Source organism: Gallinula chloropus (genome assembly GCF_964237585.1).
Source record: "Gallinula chloropus genome assembly, chromosome: 1".
In the NCBI taxonomy this organism is placed as follows: domain Eukaryota; kingdom Metazoa; phylum Chordata; class Aves; order Gruiformes; family Rallidae; genus Gallinula; species Gallinula chloropus.
The window spans coordinates 113,951,537-113,969,094 of NC_140085.1; the positions used below are offsets into that span (position 1 = coordinate 113,951,537).

The following is a 17,558-nucleotide window of genomic DNA, read 5'->3' on the forward strand; positions in this document are numbered from 1 at the left end:
GGTGATTTTTAATGTGGATGAGCCTGCAGATGTATGAAAACAAGGTTCATACATCCTTTCTGCTTGAAGAGATGGAGACCACATACAAGATTGGTAAATAGTCAGATACCTGTTACCCTGACGGTTGCTCCTGCTTGTGAAAGAGAAACAGACATCAAAGGAAAGAAAATTAGGAAGGAAATCCAAGTAACAAAGAAACCTCATGTTACAAATACTTTCAGTTTTCATAAAGCCATTTCTTGAGATACAAAACCAGACAAAAATATATATTATAGACTACAGTAAATTTTAAATTTATTCCAATAATTATAAGCTGTACCATTAAGAGTCAAAAAAACAACCAGCTCAAGCCAATTCTAATGTTATTTCCCTACAGACATTCAGTGAAGCCTGACTGTTAAGAATTTGACTATGGATGGTTTAATTCTAACCCTCTATTAAGATGAAAAGCACTATAGCCCTCATTCTGGGAACTGCATTGGTATAATCACTCATCTACAGTAGTAGTTTTTCCAAGCTGGAAAAAAAAGGCAAGACTTCTTAATCAATCAAACCCCCAAATCCCCTTAATTTACAATAAATAAAACAATTTACAATAACTACTTTTCTCATGTCTTCATTGATAATCTACAGAGTCCCAAATATTCACACTGTATACAAACCTGTATTTTTATAAGGAAAGATTTAGCTTCTCAAATATCACAATCAAGCTTTAAACCAAAAGTTGGTCTTGGAATCCACAAATCTTTAAAAGACTCTGTGTCTATTTAAAGACCGATTCTCAGAAAACTGCATATTTACAAATGCTAATCAAGGAAGTAAATATCTTTTAACTAATCTTAAAAAAAAACTGACCAAGGAAAACAGAAGTAGATAACATAAGCTAGAGAAAATAAATGAAGCTCAAAGTGGGCCTTCCTCATGACTGCACAGCCTGTGTTAATCAAAGAAATCTGACTGCAGAGAAAATTATAGCTCTTTGAACTAGTCTTGAACTACCTGATTTTGATATGTTGACAGTATAGCCACAGCATTACACAGCCTAAAAATCTGTTTACAGTGCTGTTAAACACACAGATAATTGTAATTGTCATTAAAAGTTTGAAAGAGCTGCTTGCATCTCTTTCACAAAACAGCCAGCAGTAATACTAGATTTACAAGGTGTGGGGATTTCCAAAGTGACACTACACAATCTGTTTCTAGTCACAAAATTTGTACCTTCTCAAGTACCTTATGCCTCAATGCAAATTCTCTGGTAGAAGCACTTTATACTTCCTAAAACAAATACAAAAAGTCCTGACATTCTTCCTGTATACTCAAAAATAGCCTCTGTTTTTTCACCTACATTTCCAAATGGAAAGAAGATAACAGGCAGACAGAGAGGGGCTCAGCAGAAAGAAAGGAAGAGCATTTAAAGATTCTTCAATTAGAATTCAACTTTCTGAGGACTGAATTTGGCTGTTTCACTGCGGTACAAAACAGGTATTAACTAACTGCTTCAGTAAAAGTGAGTTTCAGATGTAGAGATTAGGTAAAAATCTAAAATACTGATGAAAAAGTCATAAATATCCACAGATGAGTTTATGTTTAAACACCAGAAAACTAAACCACAAATTTACTCTTGGTAAGAGCTGGGCACAAATCCATCAGCTTCAGTAGGTTTGTGCTTTTAAGTAAGCGGTCTATTACCTGGCCAAGCACCTGATTCTGTAAAATCTAACAGCATTGGCCTTTAGTGCAGAAGTTCAGTCTTATGTATATATAAACAACACTGAAAACCTTCTTCTAGATTTTTTTAAACAGTAGCAAGAAACTATGACTTTTCATAGAAAAAGGTTTTTTTTTGTTTTTTTTAAATAAATAGTCCCACAAAACGGATTATTATTCCTGTGTTAAACTTTCAGATTCCTTTTAATATGTTTCTATATTTTAATTGACACTGGGGAATCAGGAAAAATTCATTTCTATGAAGTATCTATCTGTATCATCTTCCTGCAATGAATTATCATCAACATAGAGCACTACATCATGCAACCATCAAGCTTACTTTATAACCAAAACCTGTGTTAGCTAGTTACTATACAGTTTATGTCATGCATATGTCATTATAAAATTAAATTTGATTATTTTTCCATACAGAGATGTCAAATAACAATTTTAAGAACAAGCTGCCCATAAGTTATAAGTCTGTTATAAGAAATCTTAAGTTCAATGTTTAGTTTTAAGATGTTAGTTATTCACGGACAACATATAAGCAATTTACTGTTATCCTACTAGAGCCTGATGATCTTTGCATCCAATCTTTTAACCTTTATTTTTGGGGTTTTTGCTTGCTCTAGGAGTTTTCTATAGCATTTAGTACAAACTGTGTTAGTTTACATAATGAAATAAAACGTTTATACACATTTATTTGTTACTTACTTGCTGCTGTGAAGGAGCAGATTCAGAAGGCAAACTGTGAGATGATCGGCTACGAGGAGGCGGTTGTGGGGGTTCCAGACTTTGTGGGGCACTTGTCTGAGACGGATGCGCTGCCACAGGTATCAGAGGCTCCTGCATCCGTGCCACAGGCTGAGCAGTGGGCTGAGCAGGTCCAGCAGCCTGAGGCTTTAGTGGTTCAGGAAGCAACGGTGAGCCTGCAGGTATATTTGCAGTGGTTTGCATTGTAAAGTACAATAGAAATCTTAAGAATAGCATGAATGAGAGCACACAGCTGTGGAAAGCACCAGAGCTGCAAAAGAAGAGGCTGTAAGAACAGCAGGTGTTCATGGCAACTAGATTAGAAGTCATCAAGAGCTCAGCATATTTCTGTTATAAACTACTACTAGAGATACAAAACAGAGAACTGGAACCATGTCATTCGTAAATTACTTCAGTTTTGTTTAAAAGTATTTTGGAAGTCCCTATTATGAAATGCAGATTTTGATAATCCAATTTGAAAACCTCTTTAAGTCCAGGAAGTAGCTTTAAGAGTCAAACATATTCCAAATATTATGATCACAGAGCAACCCCTGCAGAGAATGGTCCAGTGATCGATGCCCATGATAGGACGCATCAGTGTGCTTGGACAGAAACACAGCAATGTGGTCCAAGTTTCACCTGATAGCACGAAATCTATGGGTCTAGATCTCATGCAACTGCAGCCTGTTGTCTGATAACAGACTACAAAACTTGTGAATGATTAACAGACACTGTCAAATGCTACTACATTAGAGAATTTTAATTTCTAGGGAAAAATGAAGACATCTGTTGAAAACAAAGCACTCAAACCAGAGACAGTACCTCTTGACTGAATAGTGGTATTTAACTTCTAAAGTAAACTTACCCCTTGGTGGTTCAGCTGGTTTGGTCTGAGTTTCTGGTCCTGGTCTTCCTCCAGAAGGACGGACATGGCTTTGTGGTGCACTGATAACTCCAGCTCGAGGTGGAACAGTCTGACATAACAATTGTTAAGAAGAAAGCATTTTAGTTCAACTTTGGATAAGTAGTTACTTACTGCTAAATGATTCAGGATAATTAGGACTCTCTGAAAAATTAAGTCTTTGATAACCGCTGGTGAACTATTTTTTTATGCACATGTAAAAGCAAGGAATATATTCTCAAAACATCACAAAGAGTTCAAATCAAAGCAAAGGATTTTTACAGCAGTCCTCAACTGTGTATAGTTACCTGTGCAAGAACATTAAAAACACTTATTATTTTGTTAGCATTAATAAGTTAATTTTACATAAGTCTGTGAATTGCTGTAAATAACAACATTGACTACTTCATTTAGAGATCTTGTAAGGACACACTAATAACCCACCATCAATGCAGACTGTCGACCCCATCTACTGTTTAGGCTCTAATTACAGATTCACAGATTTGTAGGGGTTGGAAGGGACCTCCAGAGTTCATCGAGTCCAACCTCTCTGCCAAAGCAGGTTCCCTAGGAAAAATTGCTGCCTCTCATTTGCAAACAACAGCTACAGTCAATTTTTACACAGTGTAAGTCCAAGATATGCATAAAAGACCATGGTTAGTTCTTTCCTCTGAAACTTATGTCTGCTAGCTGTAAGGCAGCTACTGCTGTTCCTCAGCAAGTGGTATTGATGAAACATACTCTGCCTCATCTGAAGGCTGGAGTCTTCCCAAACTTGCTGGAATAGAAGTTAATATGCTGGGAATGGAATTGCCTCAAAACAAAGTTAAAGTCTACATCAGTATTTAGAGAGGAACAGAAAATCATTCCAGATTACAAATGAAACAATGGATTACAAACACCACACTTGGAAGCTGGATCTAAAGCATCAGAATAAAAATGCAGGATTTCAGAAGAGGGGGGAGAGGGGAGCAGGAAGATCATGAGGCAAGACAGCTTGTAAGACTTATTCTCTCTACAATTTTGTGTACTTGGTATGTTCTGACAAAATCTTAGTAACCGTGGATTCTCTAGAAATGGTTTTCAGAGCAAAGCCTATTACACAAGTCTCTACATAAACATGATTTAAAAACAAGCAAAGAAACCTCACCACTACAAAACAAGCATCGTCCTTGATTTTACTTTCACTAGATGTATATACTCTCCTTCAAAGACTTTGCATAACATCTGATTCATTACGCTTGGCTGGGTCCATTTAACAGCTTTCTAAATGCTTTAAACCACCTAACCTCTGAAATGCCTGCGCTCCTTCTAATTGCCAAGATGCATTTTGTCATTGCCTTGAATACTCTGAAAGCAGGCAGAAGGGTGATTGGATAAAATACCAAAATGTATTTTTATAAAACCCAAAAAAACATCAAAAAAGAACAGAAAAAAGAAATGGAAAGGAAGTCCAAAATAATCCTGGGACCACCGGGTAGGAAGCCGCGGCTGCTGTAGCTACTGTCCCTGGTGCTGAAATCCTTCAGCCCGAGAGACAAGGGTTTGCACTAAGGCTGATAAAGCCAAGCAGACCTTAGGAAATGGTTTTGCACACCTTCCTTTACATTTGATGGTTGGTTTGTTGTGTTTTTGCAGTTTGGTTTTGGTGGTTTTGGGTTCTTTCCTTTGATCGCTTTTCGGGCTTTTGGGGGTGTGTTTTCGTTGTTTTTTTTTCTTTGACTTTTGTTGAAGAAAATCTCAAAGTCCACCAGGGAAGAAATGCAGCTAGCTTTGTCTTATCAAATTATGCTGGCAATTGTGGCGCCAGGGCTCTTTCTGGAAATTGCACTGATCAGCTCTTAACTGTAGTCCAGCCTAGATCTTGAGAAGCACAGCACAAGAGAACAGTACTGCCATTTTTTTCTGCCATGATAATAGGAAGAAATATTCTTGCACTTATGTCAGTTCCAAGATACTGGTGGAGTCTCTTCTGCAAACAAGATTTGCTTATTGAATTATTCTGATTTAGAAATGGAAAATCATGTGCTGGCTCTAGGTTAGCCAAAAAAAAAAAAAAAAAAAAGTGAGGCATATAGTGATAAGTGAATACATTTTTTCCTGTGTATATCAGGTTTTCTTTACCCACATTTTAGAAGGTGGTGTTCTACATTTCTGGGAGAATAACAAAAAAGTGCAAAAATCAAGAACTGTTCCTTGTGAGAATCAATCTCTTCAAACAAATGAATCAGCAGAGGTGACTGCAGCCGTGGCTTTCAACATTAGTTTTCAGTAGTTAACACTACTGAACAAGAGTACAACAGAAATGGCAATGCCACTGAGGCATAACTCCTTTATGCTCTCAAGAACTCTGATCATCAAATCACACAATCATAGGGGTTGGAAGGGACCTCCAGAGACCATCAAGTCCAACCCCCCTGTCAAAGTAGGTTCCCTAGGACAGGTCCCACAGGTAGGCATCCAGACAGGTCTTGAATATCTCCAAAGAAGGAGACTCCCTGGGCAGCCTGTCCCAGGGCTCTGTCACCCTCACTGTGAAAAAGTTGTTCCGCATGTTGGTGCGGAACCTCCTGTGCTCCAACTTGAGGCCATTGCCCCTTGTCCTGTCTTCACAGACCACTGAAAAGGGGCTGGCCAATTCCCCCAATACCTCTGCACTGCTGGCAGTGTTCTTTGTTTCCGGCTCATTTAAGAGGTGTGAAAGGACTCTACAGGCTTTTATAAATCAAATTTATATGGATTTAACTTAAACTCCTGTGTTAGCTGCATCTTTAATGGCTTTTTCACACTCAGTCTGTCTCAGTCGCAACAACTGGTCTATCGCTACAGAAGGAATTAAAGCAGAGGTGCCATATTTGGAGATAGGTCAAAAACCCCATCAGTGTCTCTCCCACTGACATTTATGCAAGCAGAATGCTCTTTAGCCTTATTAAAGGCTCACGTGTTCACCACCCTGTCAGTGCTGTTGTGAACATTATCCCAATGCCAACAAAATGCCTTAGAGAAGGAAAAGAAAGTTCTCTAATGACCAAGAAAGAGACAACTTTTGCTGGTTTTTAGTCTATAAAATATCCAGGTATAAAGCGGTCTGATCTAAGACTAAAAGCCTAGAACTGCCACAACAGAGGGAAGAAAGCAAGCACAAATACTGTGGTTGATGTAGATATAGAAAGAAAAGTCCTTCATGCTGTTGCAAAAATTCTCTTTGAAATATGCTGCAAAGTCTAAAGAATTATCAACAAACAATGCCATTTCTTAGTAATTCTTTAAGATGACCTATAGTTAATTAAAACACTTTCTTCTTCCCTAATGCAAGGGTCCTACTTGCTGCTGTTAAAGGAAATAAGGCAGATGTCTTCCATTTTGTGCTTGTAGTGAAGCATTCACCCATAAATCCTTCATTCACTTCCTTCCATTCAGTTCCACAAACCAGAGAATGAAATGCAGAACTGAAGTTGGATGAATGTTTTGCTGAAGTAGTCGAGTGTTTCATTTTCCCATGGCCTTTATAAAAATTAACTTTTAGAACAAGGTACAATATTCCATTACACATCACTTAGTTGGTAACATAATACATGAACTGCTTGCATAATATATTAACTGCCTGCAAAGAACTAGCTGCCATCAGGATATACGTTTCAGCACAGAAGATAATACATTTTATCATACCAAATCTGCAACACAGACAACAGGAACATGCAATAAAAAGAATAACTTTGCACTTCACAGTTAATTGAAAGTGAATGTAAAATGTGGTATTATTTGGGAGCCTATGAAGTGACTGCATATAGTGCAAAGCAATAAAGTGTCCATTACATGTATTCAGACAAGAATTGCTGAGGGAATTAACTCATATAAACTTTAAAAAGACTAGTCAATGATGCCATTTTCTTACTTCTGTTATGACTTACAAAAAGCCACTGCCAGCATAATAAACTGTAGAAACTTGGGAGGAAGATTATTTTAAGACAGAACACCTACCGGTCTGGCTGTACCGTATCCAGCAGCACCCGCGCTCGAAATTCCAGTTGAAGGTGGAGGTTGATTACGAACTGGAACAGATATTAGAGATTGCTGACTTAGGTGGTGTTTCAAAATCAACTTCTTTCTGTATTATGATTAATACAAAGCATGTATCTGTATTACCTAAGTTATCTTTTCTTTGTGTTCCAGGACTTTTTTGTGCTTTGCAGCATGGAAAAAAGAATATCAGATTATCTTTGTTAGTTAAAGCTACAAATGGGCATTATATGGCAATGGTGCATTATCACTAATGGCAATGGGAACAAAAAGACATCAGTGGTTTTTAATTTTTTTAAGTAGTCACATATTAAAAGTCTATCCATCAGCTATAAGCTGTTACCTAGCACACTCTCATCCCATGGCACACATGAAGTAATGTGACCCTTCTAATTACAAATCAAGTCAAATCACCTTCTGTCTGTTGCAAGCTAAAGGTGCCCACTTGTACCCTGTGTTCTTGATCGTGGGTGAAGTTGTTTTATCTTTTGGTGTAATAGTCTGCAAATATTCTAACAGCAGTCTTTAAAACAAAAAGAACTAATGTAACATGCTGATTCAAAAAGTCATGCCATCAGAAGAGAACATCTGTAATTATACATGGTTCAGCAATCTATGGGGTCTACACCAAAGATCCTGAACCTACTCTCTCAGTTTGTTGGATAAATACACTACAGCACCAATGTCAACATTTACATGCTGATGCTAACGACAGCCCTGTATGTAGCATTCCAGTTGTGAAGTGCAAGACAGGAAAAAGGTACCTTTACCTCAGGCAAGTGCACCATTTCTAAAAGGCAAATAGGTTTAGGATTTTGGCTTGTGTTTCTGTTGCCTATTTCCCAGGAAGGTAAACTCACCACATCAGTTACACTGACTGGAAGGAATACTCTGTGGTACATAAGACACTTAATTTATCAAATCGTCTTCCAGTTGTCAGACAACTCTGCTTTCTTAGACCCGGTTAGAATGAGGATCAAGGTACAGTTCTCAGTAACACAACTCGTACCTTGAGCAGCCTGGTGCCAGTTTACTCTACTTGGAGCAGGAGGTTGGATTAGACAACCACCTGAGATCCCTTCCAACCTAAACTGTTCCATGCATATAGTGATTTTGCCAACTCGGAAAAATGAACCAGCAATTTAGCCAACATGAACTGTAGTGTACAGGAGGACATCCTGGCTGCGGCTATATAGGGGCTTTTATGGCCATACCTCTATTTGCTACAAAAGGGACACAATTCCTGAAGGGATAGGAATAAAGCCAAAAGCATGACCACTGTCATGGCTGAAAGAGGACCCATTCAGCACTATATGCATAGTCCAACTAGAAGACCGCAAGAAAAATGCTTCTCATAAAAGTATGTCACGTACATTTAGGTATCAGAATCAAAATACCTATACTATGCCATCATCTTTAGAAAGAGAGAAAATATTAAATTATAGGCTAAATGATTTAAATGGAAGCTTGTCTCCCAAAAATATATGAACACATGTAGTTCTTCATGAAAAATTAGGCTTCCTAGATTCCTGAGTTATGGGTATATTATTTACTCTAGCAATCCATCAGCTACAGCTTCCTCTGAGAGTCAGCCTTGAAAGCATTCTTTTTGATTAATGCAGTCTAAGTTTTAACTTCATTTTTCATAACTTAATACTGCCTTCTGTAACAATTCACTCCATCACTGAAAAACAGGAAGCAACTTGGCTGTCTGAAAACTGTGTTAAATTAAAGAAAAAAGATCCTACACAATAAATACCTTAAATAAACCACCTTTAGTATCACAAGGACAATAATATTACTCAGGTATTAAATTAGAAATCCATTTCTAGAATACAAAAATTGTTATGTTACCTTCTACTTCTCTCCTAGCTACCCCAGGACTGGGAGGAGCTCCAAGACCTTTTCAGAGAAAGAAGAGAAGCTGTATATTGCAGAAGAAAAGCAGTAGATTGAGAAAGTAAAACCAGAAAGAACACTGCCACAAGACAGCTTTACATCATTTAAAAATGGCCTAGCTAGACTGTAGTTGCTTGTAGGAGATAACAATAGCAGCATGAGGAAACCAGACTGATGTAAATTAGAGACCAGGAAGTACAACTGTGTTTAGAAACATGCTATTACTACAATTTTGCATTATAGATGAAAGAAAATTTCATTTCTTCAGTATTCACTCTCCACAAACTTTTGTGAATTCAGAATATTACACATCAGTCTTGAAACTGTTCTAAAGCAGAGCACATACCTATACTGAAACACTTGAAAATTAACAGGTACATCAGTTATAGCTGGCAGCATTAAGACTGCTTCCTGTAACTTAGGAGATTACTACGTCATATGTTTCTGCCAAGGCTACATTTGAAGAAGCAATTTTGTGGAGCACCCAGGTTTCCCATTTTATGTAATATATTGTATCCCACTGATCTGTCTCATGAAGTTATCTGCAAGTAGCACTGTACTTTGAAAAGCTGTATCGATGGGTGCGCAGCTCAGATTGAGAGAAAGATGACTTTCAATCATGCATAACCATGCTGAATTATTTTATTTCTGCGGTATTATTGGGCATATACTGGGTCCATCAAATTGTGTGGTAAAAACATGGCAGGACATAGATAACACTGGACGGTAGGCAAGGAGAACTCTTTAAGGCATGGGTACAGGAAAAGGTAACAGTAATATCTGGCAGCTCTGGAGTGGCTCGAGTGTAGAGGAAGGAAAGGGAGCCAGTGTTCAAGCAGCCTACCTTAAAAGCAACTTTTGCCTTAGCGATGACACAGCCTCATGCTTTCTCATCATGTGCCAATGTGTGGTATCTGCTCAGGAGCTCTCTATGATCTGGAAAGAGTGCTGTGAATTTTGTCAGATATGGGTGGAGGTGTCACTTAGAGTAGGAAGAGTGAAGGTTGCAGATGAGGCTGGTACGTGATTATCTCCAGAGATGTCAGATCTCTGGTTCTGCTGAACATCTGGTTCAAAGGTGTTAAACACTAGCATATGTTATATATTCTGTGTGAGCTCCAGGCTCTGCCAATTAACATCAGATTTCCATTGCAACAGCTTCTGACAGTGAACTTCTCAGTGAGAGAAGCAGCACTGAGAAGGGACAAACAGGGAGCCTTTGTGAGGTGGGGGAACAGGGTGGGGAATGCTGCCTGAGAACATTTCATTGCCTTCAGAGCCACCAGCTCTGCCCTTCTCCCAAGCAACCCAGGGGAGAACCCTGAGGGAAAAAGACAGTGGTAACCCAGAGGCTATCAAAGGCCTACCTGCTAACCAGATGAAAATAAAGGGAGGTGGAGAGCAGCCCAGCAGAGTCTGGGACACTCCTCTGAACCCTCTCTGGTTACAGAGACACAAAGCTAACTCTTCACCTCACAGTATTAATGGAAATGGACGCAATAAAACCTCTGCAAGAGCAGGGAACCAGCCTGTTCACTCCACAGATCATCTGCACTTTCCCTTCCCAAAGCTCATCTCAGCCCATACTTTGAAAAGGTATTTTCAGGATGTCCTTATTAAGGAAATCTTGTTTTATGCAAGATGATTAGTAAAGTTAACTCCTTCCAGGAGAAGGAAGGCAGAGAACTTCTGTGACCACAGCACACAGACATGTCCTATGTCGGTGCACCACATAGAGGAAGACCTCTGTGCACAAGGATTTTAAAAGGTTTTGCAAACTTGAAAATATTTGTTATGCGGGAGAGAAAGGGTGTAAGGTTGCCCCAAAATTCACTCAATACCCTTCAACGGTGATAAAGCAAAACTATGGTGCTGTGATAATGCTATCACAATTGGCATTATAGTAAGATTTTAATTGCAAAGATGGTAAAAAATGTACATCTGAACCTGAAACACCTTTTTGAGTATCATTTTGAACTGTTATTCTAGTCTGTATATAGTTTGAAATGGTATTTTTGCAAGATAACCTATGCTTTTGCAAAACAGTATTCTAAGGAAAGGGGTTGGATTTATACAGAAACAACCTGTATCTTAGATCCTGGCATCTTCTAGACAGAACTGCATGGTTTGCAAAGATCACATTTTACACAATAGCTTAATGGAACCACCCACATAAAGAAACCCAATATTTCAAAGTAATTTGTGCATATATGCACATGTGTGTGCGTGTGTGTGTGTATATATGCACACACAGATACACACACACACACACTTGAAATCTATGCCATTTGCCTACATTTCAACAATGCATTTACTGTTTCACATGAAGGTTTATTGTTTCCTCCATTACTGAACATTCCTTCTTCATCAAGAAAAGAAAGGTGCTCTTCCCCATATATAAAAAAAACCCCATCCACTAGCAATGCTTTTTCCATATGACTGCCATACCCAAACAACCCAAACTCTGCTCTGAGAAAAAGAAAAGCTATGAGGGAAAAACAAAGCTGCCAAGTGGTTCTTGCAAGGCTAAGTTTAAACTGTGACTGTAAATACCAGTGTACACTAAGTAGTACTTGCTGGGTAAATGTATTTCCATAGCTTAACATATTTGCATTTCTTCTAATGTCAACTTGATGACTGTATTTTCTAGATTTATTTTATTTATTTGGAGGATAATCACAGTGAAAATGTGATGCATTTTACCCGAATGATTGCATTTACTGAAAACACCATGCATTCTCTCAATTTTAACCCCATTTTAACAGGTTAGACCAATGATAAAGGACAACCAGAAGCCTGTCCTGCATTTATCAGGAAATGTCTGAGAAATATTATTAAAGGGAGAAACAAAGCAAATGTTATTTTTTACATTTCAAGTATTTGTTGATTAGCAGCCTTTATAATTTTTAAAGTTCTGTAAGAATTTACTCTGCAACTTGTAACAAAAATCTTGGGTAAACAAAGTGCAACATTTTAATTTTTAACTACACAGAACTGAGAGCTTATAAAATCCTCAGTGGAAATCTTTCCTATTAGCAGGTGAAAACTCTACATGTTGCAAAACCCTGCAACGAATACATAGCCTTGCCTCCTTGAATTCCAAGTTACTTCTGAGGTAAAATATGACCAAACTCTGAAACATAAACTTCAGATGCCTTCTGTTCCCATCCTCCAAGCATACTGAGCCATTAGAAGAAATGTTATGGGCATTGAAAGCAGTGCAGTGCTCAGACCAAAAAAGGTTTAAAAGCATGAGAAAAAACAAAAGTCACATTTCAAGATGTGATCAGCATCACTGTGTGTGTGCTACAGAACTGTGAAACCAACGCTCAATACACATGAAGAGCACACAGGCACATTGTCACAGTGCCTTTTACGGCAGCCTTTGCTTTAGGTACGAGAAACAGATGCCGTTTCCCCAAGCTTAGTAACACGCTCTGACATTTACACGGCTTTCAGTCCTGTGCTGAGCTCAGGTACCACTGAGAAGGAAAGCATTCTGCTCATGCCATGAGTGGAAAATGAAGAGGATAGAAAAAGTGGTATGAGCTTCAGGTCAGGATAGTATCTGAACACACCCCCCCCCCTAAAATCTCTTTCAAAAGATTGCATAAACCCAAGTTTTATGCAAGTTACATTTGGTTATGGAAAGCTATGTTGGGAAAGGGATGGGGGTCTTTGCACAATTGAGACAAACTAGGCAAACAGGATTGTGCCAGTGCACATAAATTAGTGCACATAAGATGCAGAGGACTGAAGTAGTACAATAAATTAAGTCTCGCATATGTTGTGCCTTATGTATAAACTGGCTATTTTCTAACTCAAGCATTTTAACTCCTTTGAAATACTATACCTTTGGCATAACTACCTCCTCTCCTCTGCTGCATCTAAGAGCCAGGCACTTCTTTGCCTGAAAGCTGATAATTATATACTAGGTAAAAGAGTTTAATTATTTTCTGAGATGGGTCAGAACTTTTGAATTGTTGTCTCAAAACCCCCTCTTTCCTACTGAGTGGCAGCATCTGAAAAGCCATCACAAAAGTATTTCAGATCCACTAACTATTCTCAGTCTATCCCATTTATTAATGAGCTGATTCAAGTCCAAGTAAGACAGCTCAACTATGAACCATGTGACAAAGGACAAAAATTAGTTTCAAGAGGCAGCACTTTGAGAATGCTTAAGTTGTCATTACATGCAAAACCTGATCTAGCTGGGAAAAAACCCAAAACTAGCCTGAAGGGTTGATCAGGCCCTCAGCATTATCAACAAGAAAGGAATTAGGGGACAATTATTTCAGGGTTTTGTTACTTTGGAAATACCCGTAGCTCTCAATCGCCTACAAAGTAATTGAATAAATTCCTTTGCTAGGTTTGTGTTTCTGAAGTACATGCTAGCTCCAAGAGCTACGGGGGATGTTTCATGTCTCCAGGAAGGGCTTAGGAGCACATTTCAGACTTGGAAACAGAAAGTAAACTCCCCATATGTCAGTGTTCAGCTTAGAGACAAATATAGCTCAGTGACTTGGAGCTCTCTGTTAACTGGTGATCGTGTGGGGAAACCGGGCCAGACAATCAATAGTTTCAACTTGAACAATTGTGTGGATAATCACTGCAAGCAGCTACAGTCACAATCCATTTTACAGTGCTCCTTTGTCACAGACCATGAGGAAAAGTATCAGCCTTTGCACTGATAAAGACAAGTGTTCTCTTTCACAGAAAAGTGACCTGGGTATATTTTGACCAGAACAAAGTAGTAAAAACCTGGAATAACTCTGGTGTACCAACTTCTGGAGAATTTTTTTTTCCCCTCATTGAAATGTCAAACGTATTTCAGAAGGGGATACAAGCCCTGAGAAAGAAATTACATTGATATTCAAGAATTACCCATTTTTATACCTCTGGACATCATCATATTAAGTACTGTCACAACAGACTACCACGGTAGTTTTGCTACGTAGTCATATTTGAAAATAATTAAAATCATTACCTCCAAATTCTTTTCTAGCAGGTGCAGGACTCCTACCGCCTTACAGTATTTAAGAAATGAATGCAGCAATAATGAAAAGTATCAGTACAGTAAGAGGGAAGAAAAAGAATGAGAAAGTTAAAAATGACAAGGGTCAGTTTGTTATTAACTACGTTGCCCATATGCTTCTGAACATCCAGTTTCACTTAGTGCTCAATTGTTTACATTTTCAGATGATCCAGATGAACTCTATGTTAAAAACTTAGGCATGATAAAATGTATACATACTGATGCCAAAATTAAAGGAATATAAACCAATGAATGCACAGGATTATTTCTCTCTTATTTTCAAAATGAAGATGCTATAAAAATGAAAATGTATAAACACTGCAGTAGGAAGCCTCTATTTTTCAACTGTGAAAATAAGTTTATGAATTTTTTAAAGCTTATTCACCAAGCAAAGGCAGTAGCATTTAAATGGTACTGAGAAATGCTGTTATTTCTCATCATGTCATTGCAATTAAACATACCAACTAAACATTTTAGAGAAAAAAAAGATTTGTTCCCTCGAGCCCCAAGCCAACAACAGAATATTGTTGCTTGGATGTGGACATCAAGGTTCAAGTGACAGACTTGAAATAAACTATTTGTGAGCACCTGACAGACATCACCACATTACCTGATGGTGGAGGTGGCCTCTGTGGTGGAGCAGGGCGTGCAGGAGGAGCAACGGGGCGAGGTGGAGGAGGACGTTTAGGCTCCAAGCTCTGAGAAGACTCTTTCTGCTGTGTACCAGGCTGAAATTCAGCTGAAGAATGTGACAGACAACAATGCAAAAATCAATCACTTGTACATTCTGATCACAGTAAAATTTTAATAGTAGCAAGTTGTTTTCACAGCGAGGACAGTCAGTCCCCAGTCCTTGAAGTCTTTGAGAGAGGGAAAATGAGAGGAATAAACCAGTGGTGAAAAGAAGCAGATTTCCTAAACCAAGATTTTTGTCTCATGTGCTTTAATGGGTGGGTATTTAAGCTTTTCAAACAAACAGCAGAGTTCCAAATTTTGATTTTGACTCTTATCTGTGAACAAAGTACTCTGGAAAAATAAATGTGGCAAGGGGAATTCTGAAGGCATTTTAGCAGTCTTTGTAAAGTTACTCCAAATGACACTGAAATCAACTGTTATAGAAGCCAGTCCAAACACTGTCTATTCTAAATGTCCACTTTGTCAGTAAAATAAAGTTGTGTTTAAACAAACACCTTCATATAATACACCCATATCCTGGTTCTGGCCACGCCAGAGTCAATCTCCCCAAGGAGTCAGCACAGGTGAGCAGAGTTAGCCAGGGCAGTTTCCACACTGCCTGGCATCACTCTCCCATAAAAGGGGCTGGTTGGAGAGAAGCACTGCCTGGACACAAAGCTGACACAATGCTGACACAATGCAACAGAATTTTTGAATGGAGGTTTCAAGCGAATCCACTTAGCCCATTAACAACATGACTTTTTGAGATGTCTCTTTCACAATGAAATGCTGAAGTAGTAGAGCAACTCAGGTTGTTTGCAGCAGCATGGATCGGTGGACAGTGTACTAATTAAGACTCTGAAGTCAAAGCTCTTCCACTGCCCGTTAGGAAAAGCGAGTTACAATGAATGTGATTTGCTCAAGGCCACTTCTGTGAACATGCAGGGAAAACACAATAATAGCCTTTAATATTAATTTAAAAGCCCTAATTTAATAGTATGCTACCACTGGACCATGCAGCTGCCAGATTGCCAAGTAGGAATAGAGGCAGTTGAGCAATGCAGTACACACCGTGTGTGGAAACAGGTGGTCCAGGAGTTTTTGTTGGTGCCCGGCTTGGCCTCACTGGGAGCGTAGGCCCATCGGACAAGGTGGGGGATTGGCAGGGACTGGAACGTGGTGAAGAGCTCGGGGAGGTTCCAAGACCAGAGCTTGAAGTTGGCTGTAGGTGCTGAGGAAGGATTTCTTCTACTTCGGCACTATAGTCATCGATGTCTCCTAAATTACAAACCCCACCCCCAAAAAGAAAAAGTATGTTTTAAAAAAAGAAGGGAACAACAGTTACGTGTTTTAAAAAGTGGGGAAATTATAAACTGATTCCCCTCAAGTTCCAGGGAATTAGCCCAACAACTGAGGTATGATTCTTGCATCATAAAATTACACATGAAGAATGGGTATGTATTCAAAGCAGTTGAAAATACTCCAAATGCACCATCTATATTATAGATCTATATTATAGGTAACCATAATAGTGTGGCAACTGTAATGTTGCTTAATCTAAGAAACAATTAGCTTTACAAAGATGACTTTTGCAAAAATGATTTCTCTGGTTTGCAATAGATGTCAAGCTTCAGATATTCTTCAGAAGGCTGGGCAGGGGATGATTTCAAGATATTTTCTATTTACAATACCTTCTGTTTGAAAAGGTGGACTGATGTTTTAAAAAAATGTTCAACATGGATGTACCTTTGAAAAATATACTGTTAATTTAGAACACTTTAATGTGGATATTCGAAATGCCTAAAATAGATAACATCCCATCACACTCCAATAAGACCATAGCAATTCTTTCTTCCATAACTCCTAGGCTTTTCTCTCCTTCAAGGTACACAAATGACACACAATGTTCTACCGGAGTTCCAGCTTCTAACTCTGCACTGCTTAGCAAATACCAGAGTAAGCAGGCTGCTAATTAGATATTAGCTTTTACATCAAGAGTCTTGTGGGATTTGAGATGTCACATTTTAAGGGAATCGTACCACTTCACAAAGAACTATTAATAAAATCAATCAGGTGTCTAAACTGTTAAAGTCCTGTTTCCTACCTGCACTGGAAAATGGATGAGACTCAAGACTAACTCATATTCCAGCTTTCCTCACAGGTTTCTTGTATCTGTCTCCTTACCAAAAAAATCTTTCTTTATGAAATACACATACAAAACAACTTTAGTCTACTCTTTACACTACACACAGCTGTCATCTCTTTTCTTGAAACTTTTGCAGTATACTGTTTGTCACTAAGGAGCTTGGATAGAAATGCAAATCAAATGAGTTTCTTAAATACAATAAATGAATATAGACCCGATGACTATATCTAAATCACAGAATCACAAGGTTGGAAAAGACCTTTAAGATCATCGAGTCCAACCGTTCCTGTCCTTTGCTAAACCATATCCCTAAGTACCTCATCTATCCATCTGTTCAGGAAATGACCCTGTAAACTAACACAGAAATGCAATACACATAGGAGGTGTGGTGTGTGTACCAATAGGCACACACAGGTAAGGTG

General features: G+C 38.5%; 1 protein-coding gene across 1 annotated transcript in view; it reads right to left on the reverse strand.

The window, feature by feature from the left end:
* The window catches only part of SYNJ1 (synaptojanin 1), a 66,355-nt gene that overhangs the window by 4,771 nt on the left and 44,026 nt on the right, over positions 1-17,558 (reverse strand). The window contains exons 22-29 of the mRNA XM_084279531.1: positions 16,062-16,268; positions 14,926-15,054; positions 14,268-14,306; positions 9,236-9,283; positions 7,508-7,546; positions 7,343-7,413; positions 3,326-3,434; positions 2,422-2,636 (exon numbers count right to left, since the gene is read on the reverse strand). Coding sequence (XP_084135657.1) covers positions 2,422-2,636; positions 3,326-3,434; positions 7,343-7,413; positions 7,508-7,546; positions 9,236-9,283; positions 14,268-14,306; positions 14,926-15,054; positions 16,062-16,268 — 857 coding nt within the window. The remainder of the gene's footprint in view (positions 1-2,421; positions 2,637-3,325; positions 3,435-7,342; positions 7,414-7,507; positions 7,547-9,235; positions 9,284-14,267; positions 14,307-14,925; positions 15,055-16,061; positions 16,269-17,558) is intronic.